Raw genomic sequence first — 18,429 nt, forward strand, 5'->3', positions numbered from 1 at the left:
GTGCTTAAACAAGGACAATAAGTTTCCAATATCTTGCGATAACAAAGTTGGTCCACAAAATGAAAAAGTCACGCCACATTCGATCTTAAAAGGAACGGTCAAAAAGGACAGCCCAGACACGTGTACGCGTACGCGTACATGTCCAAGGCGTTCCTGCTCCCGCATAAACATAGTATGACGCACTATTACGTTGAAAACTTTAATAGACCATATTTCCGCATTACCAACAGTTTCATCTCCAGCTATCATCGATTCTCCACCATCTGTACCTGAACTGTATTCACACTCTGTGAGACAGAAACGGAGCATTCCATAATTGAACAGATATAGATCAGCAGAAGATAATGAGACTATCACCGATGACGTTGGAGTTGAGACGGACATCTTGAAGGATGTTCGTGCTGAGCCTGAGACGGAGTCCATCTTCGAGCCCATGGTAGAGGGAATCCCAAGGGCAGAGTGGAGATCTTCGAAAACCTCTTGCACGGTGTTGATACAGCCCAGAGCATCGTCTTACACAACCTTTGAAGACTCCTCCACAATAAATGGAGGATCCCGACCCGATGTTGGCTACAGCTAATGACAGGTCAACAATAATGCGCTAGGTCGAAGAGGATGAGGACGGTCACGACGTTTGACAGTCCGGGTCCTAGTAACTGTTTCCAATATGCAGCTCCGCATTATCCCGTTCTTTATTCCCTCCAGAACCGTGATGCAGTCGTGCCTTTCTAACTATGTTTACAAGAATCAAGCCAACAGTGATCCCTCTTCACCTCAAACATCTCCTCTGCCAGCTTCTTCATCTCTGGTGCTTCCAGCCCATTTAGCATCTCCAAGATGTCCTTGACCGTTTGATCCTTCAATCCCTCTGCACACCGTGAATATATGTCGATACCAGCGGGCGTGAATAGCGACTTTGTAAAGTATGTCACAACCCATTGGTTTCCCTCTCCTTCCGTCGCAGCAGGCAGGGCGACGTCGGCCACAGCACCTTCCCCAGCTTCCTGAGCCCTTGTTTCAGCCTGTATAGAGCTGTCAGGTTTCTCCGTCCCATGGCAGAGTACCTCCCAATGGGAAGAGGCGATAACCAGCCACCCCTTCCCCCTCCAATCCCAGGCTCCACCTTCACCGGGGGTATCCACTCCATGAACGGTCTTCGCTTTGTCGCTATTTAGCGAGTTGTAGCTAACCAGATCATCCAGACGGATATCAGCTACATCAGTGGTACCATCTGTAGGGTTGGTAGTCGATGGCAATGGTGTGTATGTGATGTGGACATTCCTGTAAGACTTCCACATTGGCAGCGTCGAGTGCGTGACGTGCCATGTCCCTTTGAGGAACGCAACAGAAGGAGGCGTAAAAAAAATGGAGGCCCCACTGCGAGGGAGGGTTGTTAAATTTGGCGGCGGACTGAGCTGACTAGACATGATGTTCCGGATGGATCGACAGTGTCGTGGAGTCGAAGGATGCTTTTGAATAATCATGCGATAAGCGTGATTTTATCAATTCAGGGGTGGGATCGGGTAAACCTTATTTGTGGTAACGCCGTACGTGATGTCCGGACATGCCTGATACAACAGGAATACTAACAAAAATTCCCGTCAAAGAGTCGATGGTAAATTGCCGAGTGGAATCAGATAACCGTGAAGTGTCATTTGCGACTAAAGGTTTATGTATCTTCGTGGCGTGTCAGACCCAGCAGTGTAAAGGCGAGAGAGTCACAGAAGTCGCTAAGTAACGAGCCCCAATTGATAACTGGAATCAAGGAAATTCAATTAGACCGTACGACTGGTGGGGCCAGTCGCCAAAACCTACTTTCTCATAGGGCTGTGACGGATGGGATATGGCGGATTCTATCCGCCAAATTATCCGCCTCGAATAAATATCCGCCGCATTTTAAGTTGGCGGATATGGAGGTCGAATAAATATCCGCCAGGTCCCAAATTGGCGGATATTTATCCGCCGTATCCGCCGGCGGATGGCGGATAAGGCGAATAATTTCCTAATTAGGAAAGATCGATGTGGAGTATTTAAGGTCAGGTCCAAGTTCACTGTAATGTAGCTGAGAAGTGTATATTCTCGAAACGCTTAGAGTTCCGCGAGGATAACAATGCGCCGCTCGTTATACATTTACGTTATTGTTTATCTGTCAATTGTCAATTCGCATTCCGCTCCCGCTGTCAATATCATTCATTGGTCAGTGCGCTCAGACAGAAGAGGGCAATCCACCGCCGCACGTGATTCACGCGCCACATGGCGGCTTCGTATCTCTGATAAGGTTTGTACCCGTGCGAGTTACGGATGGCGCTCATTGGGCATTGAATTGTGATAGCAACACGCGGCGACCCAAGTTTGCAATTGATAATTCATGACGCAAAGGCGACAAACGGTGAACATTATGCAGATGAATATCCGCTACCTTGCGACTGGCTGTTGCTTGTGTCCCCGAACCCATTCACATGCAGGTCCGGGGGAAAACAACTTCTGTTACATACCGCAACAGTAAGCCAGTTTAGATGTCCTTCATCCCCAGATCTCAACTCATCTACCCCGTGATAGCAACATGATGGTCCGGTCGGGATGATTCGTCTGCTCAATGTCTACACCATCTCCGCGTTCGCGGCACTCGGCGGTGCACTCTTCGGCTTTGAGATCGCGTCTATGTCCGTCGTCCTGGGTACCGACCAATATAAGGAATTCTATGGCAATCCGCTCGGAGCACGCCAGGGCGGGATCACGAGTGCCATGGCAGCCGGATCGCTCGTCGGCGCCTTGGGATCCTCTTTTCTTGGTGATATGTACGCAGGTGCATCCTCCAGAGACGGAGTGTGTGATGATTGAACAGTTTTAGGCTATCGCGGAAAGTTACTATACAGCTCGGTGCCGTCATCTGGTGCATTGGCGCAACGTTCGTGGTCTACATTATTCGCATCTAGTCACCAGCTAACACTGTACAGCCTGCAATCGGCGTCCACCGGCGTCGGCATGCTCATCGTCGGCCGCATTGTCGCCGGCGTCTGCATCGGCCTGACGTCTGCACTCGTACCAATCTACCAGTCCGAAATAGCCCCGCGCAAGATACGTGGTCGTGTAGTCTCGCTCCAGCACTTTGCCATCACGTGTGGAATTTTGATCCAGTATTTTATTCAGTACGGCTGTTCGTTCCTCGACTCTCAGGCCGTGTTCAGGGTACCGTGGGCTTTGCAGTGTGTACCAGCCATAATACTGTTTACCGGTTTGTTTTGGTTCCCGCGATCGCCGCGGTGGCTGGCGAGTAAAGACCGATGGGACGAGGCACTGCGTGTTCTCGCGTTCCTACGCACGCCAAACCGTGATATCAACGATCCTCTGGTATTGGCGGAGTATAAGGAGATTGAAGAACAGATTCGGATTGAACGCGAGGATGAATCGAACAGCTACCGCGAATTGTTTGGCAAGAAGATGCACAAGCGGGTGTTTCTCGCCATGGCTATCCAGGTGTGGTCCCAGCTTACTGGCATAAATCTTTTTTTGTATTTCATCGTCTACATCCTTCAATCTGCTGGCATTGCTCACACACTCTTGGTCTCGTCGATCCAGTACATTCTCCTCGCTGTCGCGACCATTCCGTCGATTTTGTGGACCGATCAATGGGGTCGCCGATTGTCCATGCTTGTTGGCGCTCTTAGCATGGCATTCTGGCTGTACCTCATTGGTGGCCTTTTCGCCCACTTTGGCGAGCCTAATCCGGTGCAAAACCAAGCATACACATGGGTAATCATGGGCCAACCTGCCGTAAGCCACTGTATCCAAGCAAGCTCGTACCTGACCGCCGCCTCGTTCGCCATGTCGTGGGGTCCGGTCTCGTGGATGTATCCCCCAGAAATCGTGCCGCTGCGCATCCGAGCCAAAGCGGTTGCGCTTTCAACGGCAACGAACTGGGCCATTAACTTCGTGCTCGGGTTCGCCATACCGCCAATGTTGCGTCGTATCCGCTGGCGCATTTTTATGATTTTCGGGTCGTTCAATGTTGCTGCTTTTATATACGTCTGGATGTACGCGCCCGAGACAAAGCAACGCACGTTGGAGGAAATGGACGAGATATTCGAGCACGAAAAACCGTTGTGGCAGTCATTCAGAGGCAGGCGCCAGATGGACAGGCTCGATGCGCTGGCAAATGACATCGAGCGGGGCAAAAGCCAACATCCTGAGCATCTGGAGACCAGAGAAATGAATCATAGAGGAAGATAACTATTGTTCTTAGCTGAATTGAGTTGCCCTGCTGAAGCTGTGAACATCCCGGATCTTTAGAGTTGTTGGTTATGCGACGATTTATTGTCAGTGTTTGTGATTACTTTAGCCGCGACTTCTAGAAATTGCGAGCAAGTTACAAGCGAAGCACAGCTGCTAGATAGAGTACCTGCTATAAATAACTGTGGTAACGCAACTTTGAATGATATTGTACTATTACCATTTTGTGTGTCTTAATCATCACTAGGATTTGGTTTCGTGACTGGTGTCCCCTCTACCATAGTTGCCGGAGAACGTAATCATCGATCACAAGAGCCTGAGATTGGCGTACTCGATCGCGAGAAAGGCCAAGACAGAGGCACGGCAAACGCCCGCTGTGAGCCCGAGTGAAGCACGTAGTATACATACACGCCCACGATGACAAACAACGGCGACGGGTGACAGACTCTACGCCTTATCTAAGCATGCAAGTTTGCAAAATATGGTCAACGAGCAGATGAAGCGACTACGCGTAGACGAGGCGGTCCAGTCCCGTCAACGGTCTTCAAAATCGTAGGGCGGGTCGTCCACGGATGCTCTCGCGTGGGATTTCACTAACGTGATCGGGCAAGCGAATGGATCGTCCCAACGAGAGGATCGGTCGAAATTCCATACAAAGTAGCGATTTTTAAACCTCTAAAACTCGACGAAATCTTTCTTAATTACGCTCAATTTAGAGAATAGAGTAGCTAGATATCGACGACTTACATCATCGCTTTGAAAAACGATTGATGTTTATATTGATGATTATATTTACTGAAATCCTGTAAACCCCTGAAACCCTTTAGCCGTAATTTAAGATACCTGGGTAATTAATAAGATTATCTCTAAAAAAGAGGCTTGATAATGATTTATAGTCCATTATTTATAAAATTTAAAATTTTAGGTAAGAACTGCTAGCGTGGCTAAGATATAGATGTTTAAAACTCGCTACTTTGTATGGAATTTCGACCGATCCGCTCGCTGGGACGATCCACTCGCTTGCCGATCACGTTACGAAGCTCGGTCCTTCTTGCCCACCGTGGACAACTGTCCGATCCACAGTGAGACAATACATGACCTACATGAGGGGACTGCAGCTATATAGTTGCTCAGACCTGGACACACTTGGTAGGTAGTTTTCTGTAATATATTTGGGCAGCTGCCGCCAATTTCTTGCTTCAGAGAAGAAGAAAATGAGGAATAAACATTTCCTATGGACCGGCAATCCGAATCGTTGTCCATTGATATCCACCTTAGCTTCTAAATACGTATACACCAGTTGACAACAACTTACCATGTGCCCATAAGATCCAATGGTTGAAATTCGTGCCATGGTGCGCTGACAAAGGGCGATGAGATTGGTGTTGGTACCAATGACTGACAAGTAGAAAAATAAATTAAAAGTCTTTATAGGTAATTTCTAGTCTGAAAATTGAACCAAAGTCTTTCCAAAGCTCTTGCCGTTAAATATTCCAGCGAAAGCATCTGCGGTATTCTCAATTCCGTTGACGATGTCCTCCTTAAACATTATCTCGCCCTTCCTTAGAAACTCCGATATTTTATGCCTGAATTCTTCAACGACTTCTGGACTGTTCTGCGGAACATCGAGAACAATGAAACCTTGTAATTTTATTCTCTTACCCACGATCAAGGATACATTGTTGTACTTGTATCTTTTGTTGGGTGGGAGACCGGCCTGAGAAATAGCGCCACAAGCAATGATTCTGGCAAAGTTGTTCGCGTTCTCGATCGCAGCGTCCAAGAGTTCGCCGCCGACATTGTCAAAGTAGATATCAATTCCCTCGGGTATGTACTTGCCAATCGCGTCCGCAGCAGACTCGTTATGGTAGTTCCAGGCGTCGTCAAAGTGTAACTCCTCCTTCAGATACATGACCTTATCGTCTGAGCCGGCAGTGCCAACAACCCGGAGTCCCTCTCGTTTCGCCAGCTGACCAACAACTTGACCCACTGCACCGGTAGCAGCGGACACTAGAATAGTTTCACCTTTTCTGAGATTGCCACCGACGTGGTAGAGCCCATAGAACGCCGTCAGACCCGGCATTCCTAGAATACCGAGATAGCGCGTAAGCGGAAAGTTATCTTTATTGTCGAGTTTCTCCAGTTGTGCGATACCTGCACCGTCGACAACCTGGTACTTTGAGAAATGGATTGATGACGAGCGAACTATGTCGCCTTTGCTGAGTATGAGTGTGTCAGACGCGAACACACGAGCAATCCCGAAGCCGGTGACAGGCTGTCCGCTAGCAAAAGCAACACTGTAAGACTTAGTTTCCGCAGAGCGCATTTTACCACGGAGAAAGGGGTCTAGTGAGACGAAAAGGACCTCGAGGACGACTCCAGAAGTGGGAGGTGTTGCCACGATTGTGTTGGTCACGATGGGCAGATTCTCCGATGTGGGCTAAAATATGTTCAAGATCAGGTCTATACGTAGAGTCGAATGTCAATATAAAGCATACAATGCCATTCGGAATAGAATGGTAAATGACGCTAACGTTCTGGACAGCGGCCATTATAGTGAATTCTTAAGCTCTGAAATGGCAAGTTATATGAAGATGAACAACGGCAAAGCAAGATCAGAACAGACGATTCCTTGGACTTATAACACACAGAGACGACACAACAATTGCGCACTGGTTAGTAATCAATTAGTTGGTATCTGCGCTGTGGCCGCGCCAGACAAGACCCGAGCCTCATGAACAATTGGGCCAGACCAATCACACATCACATGTAGTTGACCTTGGCTCAGCTACAGGCATGTAGTTTCAATTTGTATCGGAGCCTGCTTTGCAATAGGGTACAAGTGTTTGTGCGCTAAGCTAGACGTGGAGGGACTTAACACAACAGCCACCGATTACTGATCAGGACGTGGCGCGCCACAGAACACTACCCTGTGCTAAAAAGTGACGTGTTACCATATGGACAATCATTTGGTGTTACCCTCTAAAGTAAAAGCTCTAGTGCTTTTCCCTGTTCGCAGTACCTTCCCAATGGGCGAGGGTCATGGTGACATATGAGGTCACGAGCGCCGCACAGAAACATACTAGCGCCTACTTGCATCTCGAGATCTACGCTCGGTTCTCTTCACGGGCAATGAAACTTCAAAATGCAATGGTGGTTATGTGTCGACATGTCAACTTTAGTATCAAAGTACCACTTCTCGGCGAAAGCAAGGAAAATTGCACTCAAAGCAGGGCTGTGGCGGATGCGGATATCCGCCAAATATTCCCATATCGGCATCCGCCATCCGCCATCCGCCATCCGCCTTTAAAAATTTGCAAAATTCATCAATAGTTATTATCTAATTTATTTAAAAATTTCGCAAAGTTCACTAACATGATATTTGAATTTCCTAAATAGACTCGCTTGTAGCGGACCCAACTTATTTGGTCCGTCATCCCCGTACATGTGAGCACGTACGCCAGTGCTAGAATAACCTCTATAGTCGCCCTATTTCATTAACATGTTCATCATCTACTTTTCAGACCATAGGTTGACTTATTTGATATTGCGCTTCTTTGTATACGCGATTGTTTGCTGAGGATGTTAGATTTTGACCGTTTTTTAAATTTAATTAGAGAATATACGAATTATCCGCCATATCCGCCATCTGCATCGGCCTATCCGCCTACAGCCCTGGCTCAAACCATAGTTTGGCACGCTAGGCAGACAGAACGATTAACCCACAAGTGCTCCCCAAGGTCTGGCAATCACCATGATCGAATGAGAAATGCTACTATCAAGTGCCTAAGTTGAGACTGATGGGGATCTGACTCTGTCCGACAGTTACATTCACCTCGCCAGAGCCGATTAGCCGCATCTATGAGCTGTCCGATCATATTTCAATACGGAAGGACGTCAAACTGGCCAACTAACTAAGCCTTAGGGAATGGTGGCACCATCCTCAAATCCGCCAGCTTCTCAACAGTGACTTTGATTGCATACTTCGTGTCCACAAATCCATTCGAGCCAAGCTTTCTTGACTTGTTCACACTGATTGACCTAGGCCATGGGCCCATGGTCCAATTATCTGTGTGTCGAGTAAGCCAATCGTCGATAGGGTTTTGATCGCATTCTCCCAAGGGTCCTGAGTCAACCCACACTCAGCTTTAATTTTCTCCACGCCTCTTTGACCTTGTTCCTTTCTGCCCATGAACTAAATATCCAGCTTGTGTTGATCTTTCCTCTTGGTCCAAATCCTCGTGGAGGCGGCTCGAGAGGCATTTCAAAGGTTTCATACTTGCATCCTTCTCTGGCAGCGCATGATCGATTCCGTACCACGAGGCCAATGTGGGCCAGAATTTGCCGTACGTAAATTCCCTGCAATTAGGCCTCGGCCGCACCGTCGGCAAGCGCCGCCCACTCCGCGTGGTACATAATGGTGCATCCACTCTAGTAGCGATACCCCTAACCCGGCCAACAGTTTAGGGTGAGCTTGCGGACATGTCGCTTGCGACCATGCCAATTTCTACAGCTAACCCTTACCCTCGCTTTTGAGGCGTATATTTGAGCAGCAGTTAACAAAATCTGGGAATTAGAATATACGTAATAAGATTACATACGATTCGGCTCTGGCTTGACGCTTAGCGCTTCCCCAGACGCGTTCATTCACAACGAAATTTTGGGTACATCTCCTAGCTATACCGTATTGGGCAGTCGGACTTCCTAATGCGGTATAATTTTGGGTATAACCCTAACCGTAATCTTATTTTCGTCATGTACCTCACGTGGCCAATTATTGGGGTCCGCCATACTAAAGCGCCAAAGTATCCAACCAAGTAGTACCTCCCAAATGTCTCGCAAATTTTAGTTTAAAGCAAAAATGTTCCCTACTAATATAACTATAAGCAATATTAACTGGATGAATTTATTTTATTTTGTATTTGAATAATTTCTGGTGGCGATGAAAAGGTTTGTTGGGCGTTGTGATACAATGGCCGCGACTAGAGTGGATGCACCATATGCAATAAGCTCCGCCATGCTCAGATGCTTTAGGAAAAATAGTAAATCAATGCGCCTTCCGATACCTAGATGACACAACGCCAGGGCGACGTCATATACCCTCTTTTATCGATCAGATCTAAACTTACCATGCCCATTTAAGATGATAGCGCCGTTTTGCCGGTATTTATGGCTGTTCTTATCCCACTGTCCGGGAGGAATACTCGGAATATTCTGGCGTAGAGAGGGCAAATTTTCCCCTGTTAGGAATTCCAGTTGGTGTCGGAAGCATTGTATGCCATTATTTGAAAACGCAATATATTAGTCGTGCTGTACCTAAAGTCCAAATCTTACTTTGCCGGACCGAAGGCTGCCAACTACAAATATCATTACCGTACTACAATAGGAAGTCTCAGCTCAATTGCGATAAACTTTAAGAGGAAAACACTCATAAGATAGTGTAACGGTGAGGCATCTTCCAACAAAGCTATAGATCATGCATGTTTAACTCATGGCGAACTTCGATCTCGCACGTAGGTTGGCGCCAAAGAAGTACAGGATGTACATGCCGATAATACCAAGGACAGAAAGACCTCCAAGAAGACTGATACCCTTTCCGATGCCGAGGTTCAGATACATCGGCCTTGCAAATAAGATACTCCCGGTCGCGAATGCAGAACGACAAAAGTCATTGGCTGCGAAGAGAGAAGCGGCGTACATTGGGTATGTAAGAGGTAGGTAAACAAATATGCATTGCAAAATTATGAAGGCACTACCGGCGTAGATCAGGATTCCTATCGTTGGGGCAATCCAGTGGACCGACTCTCGGGAAGTCCAGCCGAAGAGAAACAAGCCAATCGTGGGACCAAAAACGGCCGCGAGCGCAGGAACAAGACGGTGTTTTTGCGCACGCAGGCCGCGCTTCATGATGTCCGGCTCGAGGTAAAACCAGAGGTACGACGCGTAAATAGTTGCTGCGACGATACAGGCCACCAAGACAACGAGGAAAATGAGACCCATTTCTCCAAGGTTCATCTTGTAGATATCAATGTAGACCACCGGAAATACTTCAAAATAGGAATAGTAAATTCCGTAGATGATGGAAGTGTAGATGTGGGTGAATGCAACAGCTGGGTCCTTGATACTGATCTCCCATGGTTTCAAGAGAGCTTCAACGACAATCTTAGAAACTGTGATACTTGCCTGATCAATCTCACTCTGCGATTTCAGGTTCTGGTTGCCGGTCAATCGCCGCAACCTTTGAGCACGTCGAAGGAGAATATTGGAGGCAGATGTTTCAGGAAGGCATATAAAGAAAAGTAGAAATACCGGTCCAGACATCCACACGATTTCCCAGAGCGACCACCGCCAATTCTCCGCCGGCACCGCAAAGCCAGAGATCAAAGGACCAAGCGCGGGGCCACAATAAGCAGCGGACACCCAGAATGTGAGCGCATAGGGTAGCTTGAGCAGGGAATACATGTCTTGCATAGAAGCACCACCATTGGCCAAACATGGGCTCCCAAAGAACCCCTGAAGAAACCGAAGAACCAGGAGACCACCGAAATTGTCGACGATTGCTGTTGGCACGCTTAAAATTACGAAAAAAGCGAAGGTGATCATGTAGGGAACGTTACGGCCCAATGCCGGTATTTCACTCATTGGAGCAAAAATAAGAGGTCCGATGCCATCTAGGTACAATGTCAGCACCGAAAAAGTCGTTCTTATCAGGCCTTGACTCACAGGCGAGGACATATAGCGACAAGCCAAGTGACGCGGCAATGGTGGATACTCCAAAACGCTCAACGATATATGGCACGCTAGGAGTGTAAATTGCAGAGCCACAGTAGACAACAAAGGTGTAGAGACAAATTAGTAACGCCACGAAATGCTTCTTCCAAGGTGACCAGTTTTGTGGATTATCCGGGTCATCAGTTGTGTACCAATCCACGAGGACAGTTCCGTCGCCAGTCTTCACCGGCAGTATGACCGCCGACTTGGTTCGCTCTAGGCTCATCACCAGTTGAGCTTCCAGGACGTGCTCAGCGGTAAAGAAAGCCGCCGGACGAGTGGCTGTTGATGTTCGCGTCAGTCTTGGTCGAAGTTGGTCGTCATAATCTTCAGACTTCTCCTCAACCTGCGGGGTACTCGATGCCGTACCAACATCTTTCACCGTTTCAGGATATGCATAACCTTTCGGAAACTGGAAGTCAGGCTCCTCATCCTGGTAGAGAAGAAGCTTGTCCCCGGAGATATATCGAATTATTTGCCCCAGTGGAGCTTCTCTGATCAGATCTGCCATGGTGAGCTTGGCATCAGTGTTGAAGCCTTGCAGAGCCAAATGTAGAGGTATAAGGAGATACGATTCAAGGGAGGACATGAACAAGCACCAACCTATTTATGATGGAGAGTTGGGCGGAAGCTCATGAAAACAAAGGGCATAACACGTAAGCATTACCTGGAAGGACGCGTGCTGACGCTTTAGATTTGAGGCAAAATGTTCAATGATGAGTATACATTGTGTGCGGATACAGGTTCAAGTGCCAGAACTTTTCGGAGTAAGCGTTTAAGCGACCGCGTTAGATGACAAGTGGCGGAGAACTTCTTGGAAATAGAAGTTCGGTAATAATGATCCGATCCGAAAGCGAAGGCATAGTTTCTGTGGCGGACGACACACTAAACGCCGATGCATGACTGCTGACCCGACGAATCACTGCTGGCCGTGCGACACTATTACTCATTGCTCCTTAGGTATCTGCCTCTAGAGAATTATCAATATTAATCACAAATGCTAATGAATGGTGATCCGTTCTCTCGCTAGAATGTGCTGAATAGGCGCAGCGAATTATAAGTCCCATTCTCTGAACGTACTGAGGCCGAAAAGTGATATTCATACTAGGCTATTGGTTCGACTGATGCACATAAATTTCTAGTTGCATCGATCACGTACAGATGACGCGGAACCGTAGCACACGTTGGTGAAATGTCATTGTGTGCGAGTAGTCGCAGCAAAGAGAACGAGCTGTGCGGCTCGATTTCCTCGGTTATCTGCTGTTTTGTGAGACAGTCATCGGGACGGACAGTAAGGTAGCAAAGCACGAGGACCGAAAACCAAACTTTGCATCTCTGCGAAGACTAAGTTCGCGAGCTTGGTGCCGGAGCTGACCGGCTTTCTAATCAATGCTCGAGATGTGATGTCTGACGGGGGTTATGGGGCTGGTGTGGGCAAACTGATGCTGACAAATACCTTCTTTCAGCTTAGCTTACATTTCTTCGCCATTAATGTATAGTAATCAAAACCTTAACTTTGAGAGTTTGCGACCTAACTTCTTGTACTGAGCGACAACAGCGAACCACATGTTGTGGTGACACTGACTCGACTGGTCGGGCTTCACAATATTTGTTTTGTGAGGCAGTGCTGCGGTTTACGGGACGACTTCTGCGGGGGGAGCTTACTGCCATTTCTCGCCGCTGCTACCTGTTAGTTAGGGCTGTGACGGATGGGCGGATATGGCGGATTCTATCCGCCAAATTATCCGCCTCGAATAAATATCCGCCGCATTTTAAGTTGGCGGATATGGATGTCGAATAAATATCCGCCAGGTCCCAAATTGGCGGATAAATATAATTTCCTAATTAGGAAAGATCGGCGTGGAGTATTTAATGTCAGGTCTATGTGGCAAGGTTCACAGTATTGTAGCTGAGAAGAAATATTCCGGGAACGCTTAGAGTTCCGCGAGGATATATTATATCGCAATGTCCGAATGAGTTAGCTATGGATTTCGAGGTTTATATTTGAGATTTGAAAAAACTGGATTAATTCTCAGGCAGAACATTGCACATTCTTGTCGACGCGCTTACAGAATGCAGATCGTCGATGCCGCACGCGTGTGCTGACAAGTACATTGTCTTGTAATCCTGACTATTTTATTATTTACTTAAGGTAAGAGAGTCGTATTAACGAAAACGGGTGAAATTTTGATTTCCAAATAACGTTTGGCGCTAAATTATCAAAGGAAATCCTCTAACCTAATTAGGCTAGTGTAATCATTTTAGCTTTATTCGATCAAGGCGGATAGGAAGGCGGATTTATTCGACAAGACGGTGGATGAGGATCCGACAAACTTGTAATGGCGGATGACGGATGACGGATGTAAATCCGCCAAACTCGCGATGGCGGATGGCGGATGGCGGATACGGTCAAATTAGGCGGATATCCGCATCCGACACAGCCCTACTGTTAGTTGGCAATATCACATTGAATTGGCCTATGATGCTGTCCGGATCCATTCACGCTACGCAATATGCCGGACTGGGATATGGACCGGAGATCCTCGACGGGACTGCGATGTCTGCAGCTTGTCGTCAAAATCACGCACGCCACATCTTATATTGAGCCATCTACCCCTGATTACCAGTTACATTTAAATATTCATTGTGCACTATCAAAGTTTTCTTTCAATCATTTTGTCGATTATGTAATCGCAGTCAACTAACCGACCACGCTTATTAGACAATTTCGCCGCCGGTCGTTTGCAACCCAGCAGATGCTTTTGGGCTGTTCACGATACTATATAGTCACGATTTGGTGATATCGGGGATAGATCGGCAAAGCAAAATGCCGCCGATAATTATCGGGGATAGTATAGGCAAAGCGAACGGCTGCCGATACTATATCGGTAGAAATCGGCGCCGATACTATAATAGGCATCTATAATCTGAACCTTATTAATTCCACTTGCACACCCTAATACTAACCTAATCTAGTAATTTTTCATATTGTTGAGAATAATTGCGAAAAACCGTATCCTTACTGGATTCATCCCTGAGCCAATATTCCCTAATATCCTACCTCCGAAAATCCGGGTATTATTGATATATAATGGCTGATAACCTTACAGGACGTACATATGCTGCAATTACGGCTTTGAATGAGGATGAACGAATGGTTACTCGCCATAAACGACCTGCTGACCCTGAGAGATTATTTAATACGGCGCGGAATTTGCTAGGGATCAGGAGATATTCGATGAAGGCGGATACAATGAGGCTCTTGATGTCCATGAATGATATCTATTCAGTATAGAGATAATATAGACATTAGTAAATGGATATCTGCTCTCAAATAGCCTCTCAACCAGTTCTAGGGACTAGAATCCCCTATCAAACTGAATTTACGTCTAGAAAACGATTCAAAGGTAATGTAGTGGCAAGAAGATTGAAGAGATCCGGGGATCCCTAAGGTGCCGGATAGCTGAGAACATTGTTTCGACAGAAGCTACTCGTGATTAGGGAAATTTGCCGGTTTACCGATATAGTCAACGATTTGCCGATATAGTGTAGGCAAAGCCCAGAGACCGCCGATCTTGATCGGGGATAGTATCGGCAGACTGAAGCGGTTGACTATATTGTATAGGCAAAACCGACAAATCGTCAAATCGGGAACAGCCCTAGATGCTTTCGCTGCATTCTCGATTGCCACAGTGTCCTCCTGTACGGTAATGTCACAGTTCTTTAGAGAACATTTGCTCTGTTCTTTTATCTGTCTCAGAATTGTTTGGCAAGATGTTTGTACCGATTAGATCATAAAATTACGAGGGACAAACCAATGCATTTGTCTCCCTACAAAGTACCTCTGATGACGACCAGCAGAATTAAGGAGACCCTGACGATACTAGTCAGTAACTAAAGACTCGGCGATAGTGGTCCACTGCAAACCTGGCACTTTGGCCGATCGGCTAAGGCATAACGAAATGAAGATGGCGCTCAAATTAATCAGTAATCCGTATATACGGCCCAACTCAAACAGTAAGGTCAACCTGCGTACAATATCATCGGGGGACTGATTCTACTTCCGCCAGGTCTACTTACTATTCAGGATTTTTCAGCTCGCTATATAATTGCATCTCGCAGAACTTCATAGAAGACACTTTTACCTTCATACATCCTAAATTTTTACTCATCTATTTTTAGCACACTGTGAATGTCGACTTTATGAGAGCGTCTACCGTGGTGTCAATGGAGAGGTGAAAAAGGTTCGTCCACATCGCCCAGCCGGGTTGGGGCCGAAAGAAGTTCTCATCAAATTCACTCATTCTGGCCTCTAGGTGTGTAAACGAATAAAATTTTTCCTTATTCGTATTCGTTATTTGTATTCGTAGAATTCCGTTTATTCGCAACGAATAAGGATGGGAGCGTCGAATACGAATAACGAATACTATTCGTACTTTTTCCAAGACACTAGCGCAGTAGTCAAACTGTAATTCAGCCAATCGTTGGCAAAGACAAAACCGCAGCAGCGGGGAACCTCGAGTTCACTGAGTTCACTCCTAAGCCTTTTACTGACGATGATGTCGACATCAAGATTACCCATTGGCCGTTTGTCATGTTACCTTTGAGTGACTGCGCCAGTTCTAACGTAATCATAGTGGCGTGTGCGCGTCTGACCTTCATACTCTCCGTTCTGGCTGGGGAGAAACAGATTATCCTATCGTTGTTGGCCATGAAATTGTGGGCAATGTTGTGCGTAAGGGCAAAAACGTTACGGAACTTGAGATGTGAGAACCCATTGGATTATTTACCAGTTGCTATGGAATCTAACTTCCCATTAGTGGTGACCGTGTCGGCGTTGGGGCTCAGTGCTATAGTTGTTTGAACTGTAATCTGTGCAACAAGGGTAATGAATCTTATTGTGCAGACCATGTCTATACATATGGCTCGCGATTTGCTGATGGGGCCAAATCACATGGTGGCTACGCAGAATATGGACGATACCCTGCATCGTTCGTGTTTAAAATTCCTGACTCGATCCCCAGCGAGATAGCGGCCCCAATGTTCTGTGGCGGTGCGACGGTTTTCTCTCCACTCAAACGTCATGGCGCTGGTCCTGGAAAGACTGTTGGCATTGTCGGGATCGGTGGGCTCGGCCATTCTGGTATCCTCTTTGCATCGGCTCTCGGTGCAGATAAGGTGTGTGCGATTTCTCGCAGCCGCAGTAAGGAATCTGATGCCAGGAAAATGGGTGCGACTGACTTCATTGCCACATCCGAGCCTGAATGGCTGCAAAGAACATGCAAACCCTTGACCTAATTGTTTGCACTGCAAACGACACTTCAATCCCAATGAGTCAATATCTCACTCTGCTGAAGGTTGGTGGAACACTCGTCCAAGTCGGTGCTCCGGAAGGCGGTCTTCAGAACTTTGACTGGTTTCCTCTTTGTTCAATAATACAAGTCTGGCAGGTTCTCTGATTGGTGGACGACAGGAAATAAAGAATATGTTGGAGCTGGCGGCGAAGAAGACGATAAAGAGTTGGGTTGAAGCAAGGCCAATGTCAGCCGTAAACGAAGTCCTCCAGCTGATGGAGGATGGAAAGGCGCGCTACAGATATGTCCTTGTTAACTAGTCTTAGGGTGTTGAAGGGAAGTGGAAGGTTAGTGAATGATTGTGGCGACGAGTTGTAGCAATTTTGACACGCTGTGTAGTCAATATACATAATTTACGCCATTGAGAGTATTATGCCACCTATAGTGGTATGGTACTCGTACCATTGCGTCAACGGGATTCCGGGCACAAACGCGTGTTGTTATTGCCAGATTTTTAGCTTGACATTTTAAAACATATATCGACCATTACTGCGTTGTTGATGAGCGCGAGGATGGAGGTGGGATCGTAGAGGCACTCGTTGAGTGTCGAGACAATGAGAAAGTTGATGTTGTTGAGGGCAGTTTATAAGTTTATAAGTGGGGGCAGGTCAAGGCAGTCGTGATTTGTCGACTAATGGGTCGTCCACCGTAGAATGCCAACTTCTGAGCCTTGACAAATTGTACTGCAACCAACAAAGTGGACGCGATGAATGTCAACCACCATTTACTCAACTGCGAGGCAGGTAGATAGTTGGAAATATCTTACTGGCTATTGTTACTAAATATTCCGACACACAAATAACTCATAATCACAAAGTCAGCCATAAATCTCAGTAAACTACGAATTCGTTACTGTGCCGCCATTAGGATGGAGAACGCTACCGGAAATATACGAACTGTCACTGCTCGCCAAAAAGACAGCAGGACCGGCGACTTCACTTGGCTGCCCGGGGCGTTCCATAGGGACATTTTGTCCAAATTTTGGAATACTGTCCTTTGGAATCGTCGACGCGATCAAGGGCGTCCAAATCGGTCCGGGTGCAATAGCATTCACACGAATACCACGACCGACGAGCTGGTTTGACAACGCCCTCGTGAAAGAGACGATCGCGCCTTTGGTGGAAGAATAGTCGAGAAATGACGGTCCGCCTTTGTATGCATTGACGGAAGTCATATTGATGATACTGCCACCTCTGTGCATGTGGGGCACGGCAAACTTCGCGAAGTAGAAGTATGGATAGACGTTCGTCTTGAATGTCAAGTCCCACTGCTCGATCTCCAATTTCTCGATTGCATCCTCCAGTTTCTGGTACCCCGCGTTATTGACAAGAATGTCAATGCATCCGTACTTTGTAGCAAAAGAATTCACGACATCTTTAGCAAATGTGGAATCTCTGACGTCTCCAGGGAAGAGTTGGATCGCGCGGCCTGAATCGCGCTGGACGATGTCTTTGGTTGCCTCGGCATCCTCCTGCTCCTCGGTTGTATATACAATGCCAACATTCGCGCCCTCGCGAGCGAACAAGATAGCAATAGAACGACCAATTCCACTGTCGCCTGCACAGAATCATTAGCATAAGAATCCAGAGCATAACGAATTGTTGAGATACAAACCCCCGGTGATCAAAGCATTCATGGCAAACAGTTTACCCGAAGCTCTATACTCCGCCAATCTGCCATCCTCGGACGGAAGCTTCGTCTCGACGGGATGTGGGTGCATATGTGACTGCAACCCCGGTCTGGCTTGCTGCTGTTCTGGGATCGAGTAACCTACCATCCGTTAGCGGTCAACGTTGAGTGCAATCATAAGGACCAGGTGATTCACACCTGCCTCAAATTGAGACCGGCCACTGGGACTACCGTTTTCTGATTTTTCCCCGGCGATTTTCTGCTCAATCTTGCGTTCGACCTTGTGAGCTGCCTCCATGATCAATTCCGCTTAGGATTAGGTCGTCTGAAATGTAGCATTTCACACTTTAACACGGGAACGGAACGGGCCCTTTTATCCATTCTGGAGAAGTCATTTGTGTCGCTCTCCGTCGGCTCGCTTGCCCACCGCGATCTTCATCGTTCG

The 18,429-nt window shown here is 47.1% G+C and overlaps 7 protein-coding genes across 7 annotated transcripts; 3 read left to right on the forward strand and 4 right to left on the reverse strand.

The window, feature by feature from the left end:
- Positions 1-477: 477 nt before the first annotated feature.
- Positions 478-1,427, reverse strand: POJ06DRAFT_228150 (uncharacterized protein; the record flags this gene model as incomplete). Its single annotated transcript, XM_056185757.1, has 2 exons — positions 478-947; positions 987-1,427. The coding sequence occupies 2 exons, from the start codon at positions 1,425-1,427 to the stop codon at positions 729-731; spliced, it is 660 nt and encodes a 219-aa protein (XP_056040392.1). The 3' UTR covers positions 478-728.
- Positions 1,428-2,399: 972 nt separating this feature from the next.
- Positions 2,400-4,346, forward strand: POJ06DRAFT_262024 (general substrate transporter). Its single transcript, XM_056188696.1, has 3 exons — positions 2,400-2,798; positions 2,852-2,908; positions 2,958-4,346. Exons 1-3 carry the CDS (start codon positions 2,581-2,583, stop codon positions 4,228-4,230), a joined length of 1,548 nt encoding a protein of 515 aa, XP_056040393.1. The 5' UTR covers positions 2,400-2,580; the 3' UTR covers positions 4,231-4,346.
- Positions 4,347-5,466: 1,120 nt separating this feature from the next.
- Positions 5,467-6,782, reverse strand: POJ06DRAFT_286327 (uncharacterized protein; the record flags this gene model as incomplete). The annotated part of the gene is made up of 2 exons (XM_056190222.1): positions 5,467-6,670; positions 6,729-6,782. 2 exons carry the CDS (start codon positions 6,780-6,782, stop codon positions 5,672-5,674), a joined length of 1,053 nt encoding a protein of 350 aa, XP_056040394.1. The 3' UTR covers positions 5,467-5,671.
- Positions 6,783-9,714: 2,932 nt separating this feature from the next.
- Positions 9,715-11,512, reverse strand: POJ06DRAFT_283611 (major facilitator superfamily domain-containing protein; the record flags this gene model as incomplete). The annotated part of the gene is made up of 2 exons (XM_056190115.1): positions 9,715-10,901; positions 10,954-11,512. 2 exons carry the CDS (start codon positions 11,510-11,512, stop codon positions 9,715-9,717), a joined length of 1,746 nt encoding a protein of 581 aa, XP_056040395.1.
- Positions 11,513-13,765: 2,253 nt separating this feature from the next.
- POJ06DRAFT_262031 (uncharacterized protein) lies at positions 13,766-14,322 on the forward strand. The gene is given in 5 exon segments (XM_056188697.1): positions 13,766-13,785; positions 13,811-13,814; positions 13,833-13,842; positions 13,873-13,875; positions 13,932-14,322. 1 exon segment carries the CDS (start codon positions 14,093-14,095, stop codon positions 14,294-14,296), a length of 204 nt encoding a protein of 67 aa, XP_056040396.1. The 5' UTR covers positions 13,766-13,785; positions 13,811-13,814; positions 13,833-13,842; positions 13,873-13,875; positions 13,932-14,092; the 3' UTR covers positions 14,297-14,322.
- Positions 14,323-15,398: 1,076 nt separating this feature from the next.
- On the forward strand, positions 15,399-16,615 carry POJ06DRAFT_283612 (chaperonin 10-like protein; the record flags this gene model as incomplete). Its single annotated transcript, XM_056190116.1, has 6 exons — positions 15,399-15,458; positions 15,479-15,588; positions 15,639-15,767; positions 15,822-16,179; positions 16,278-16,417; positions 16,444-16,615. The coding sequence occupies 6 exons, from the start codon at positions 15,399-15,401 to the stop codon at positions 16,613-16,615; spliced, it is 969 nt and encodes a 322-aa protein (XP_056040397.1).
- A 578-nt stretch (positions 16,616-17,193) lies between these two features.
- POJ06DRAFT_202672 (uncharacterized protein) lies at positions 17,194-18,132 on the reverse strand (the record flags this gene model as incomplete). Its single annotated transcript, XM_056185287.1, has 2 exons — positions 17,194-17,912; positions 17,970-18,132. The coding sequence occupies 2 exons, from the start codon at positions 18,130-18,132 to the stop codon at positions 17,194-17,196; spliced, it is 882 nt and encodes a 293-aa protein (XP_056040398.1).
- Positions 18,133-18,429: the final 297 nt, after the last annotated feature.

This window comes from Lipomyces tetrasporus, assembly GCF_029532465.1.
Source record: "Lipomyces tetrasporus strain NRRL Y-64009 chromosome Unknown POJ06scaffold_12, whole genome shotgun sequence".
NCBI classification, from domain to species: domain Eukaryota; kingdom Fungi; phylum Ascomycota; class Lipomycetes; order Lipomycetales; family Lipomycetaceae; genus Lipomyces; species Lipomyces tetrasporus.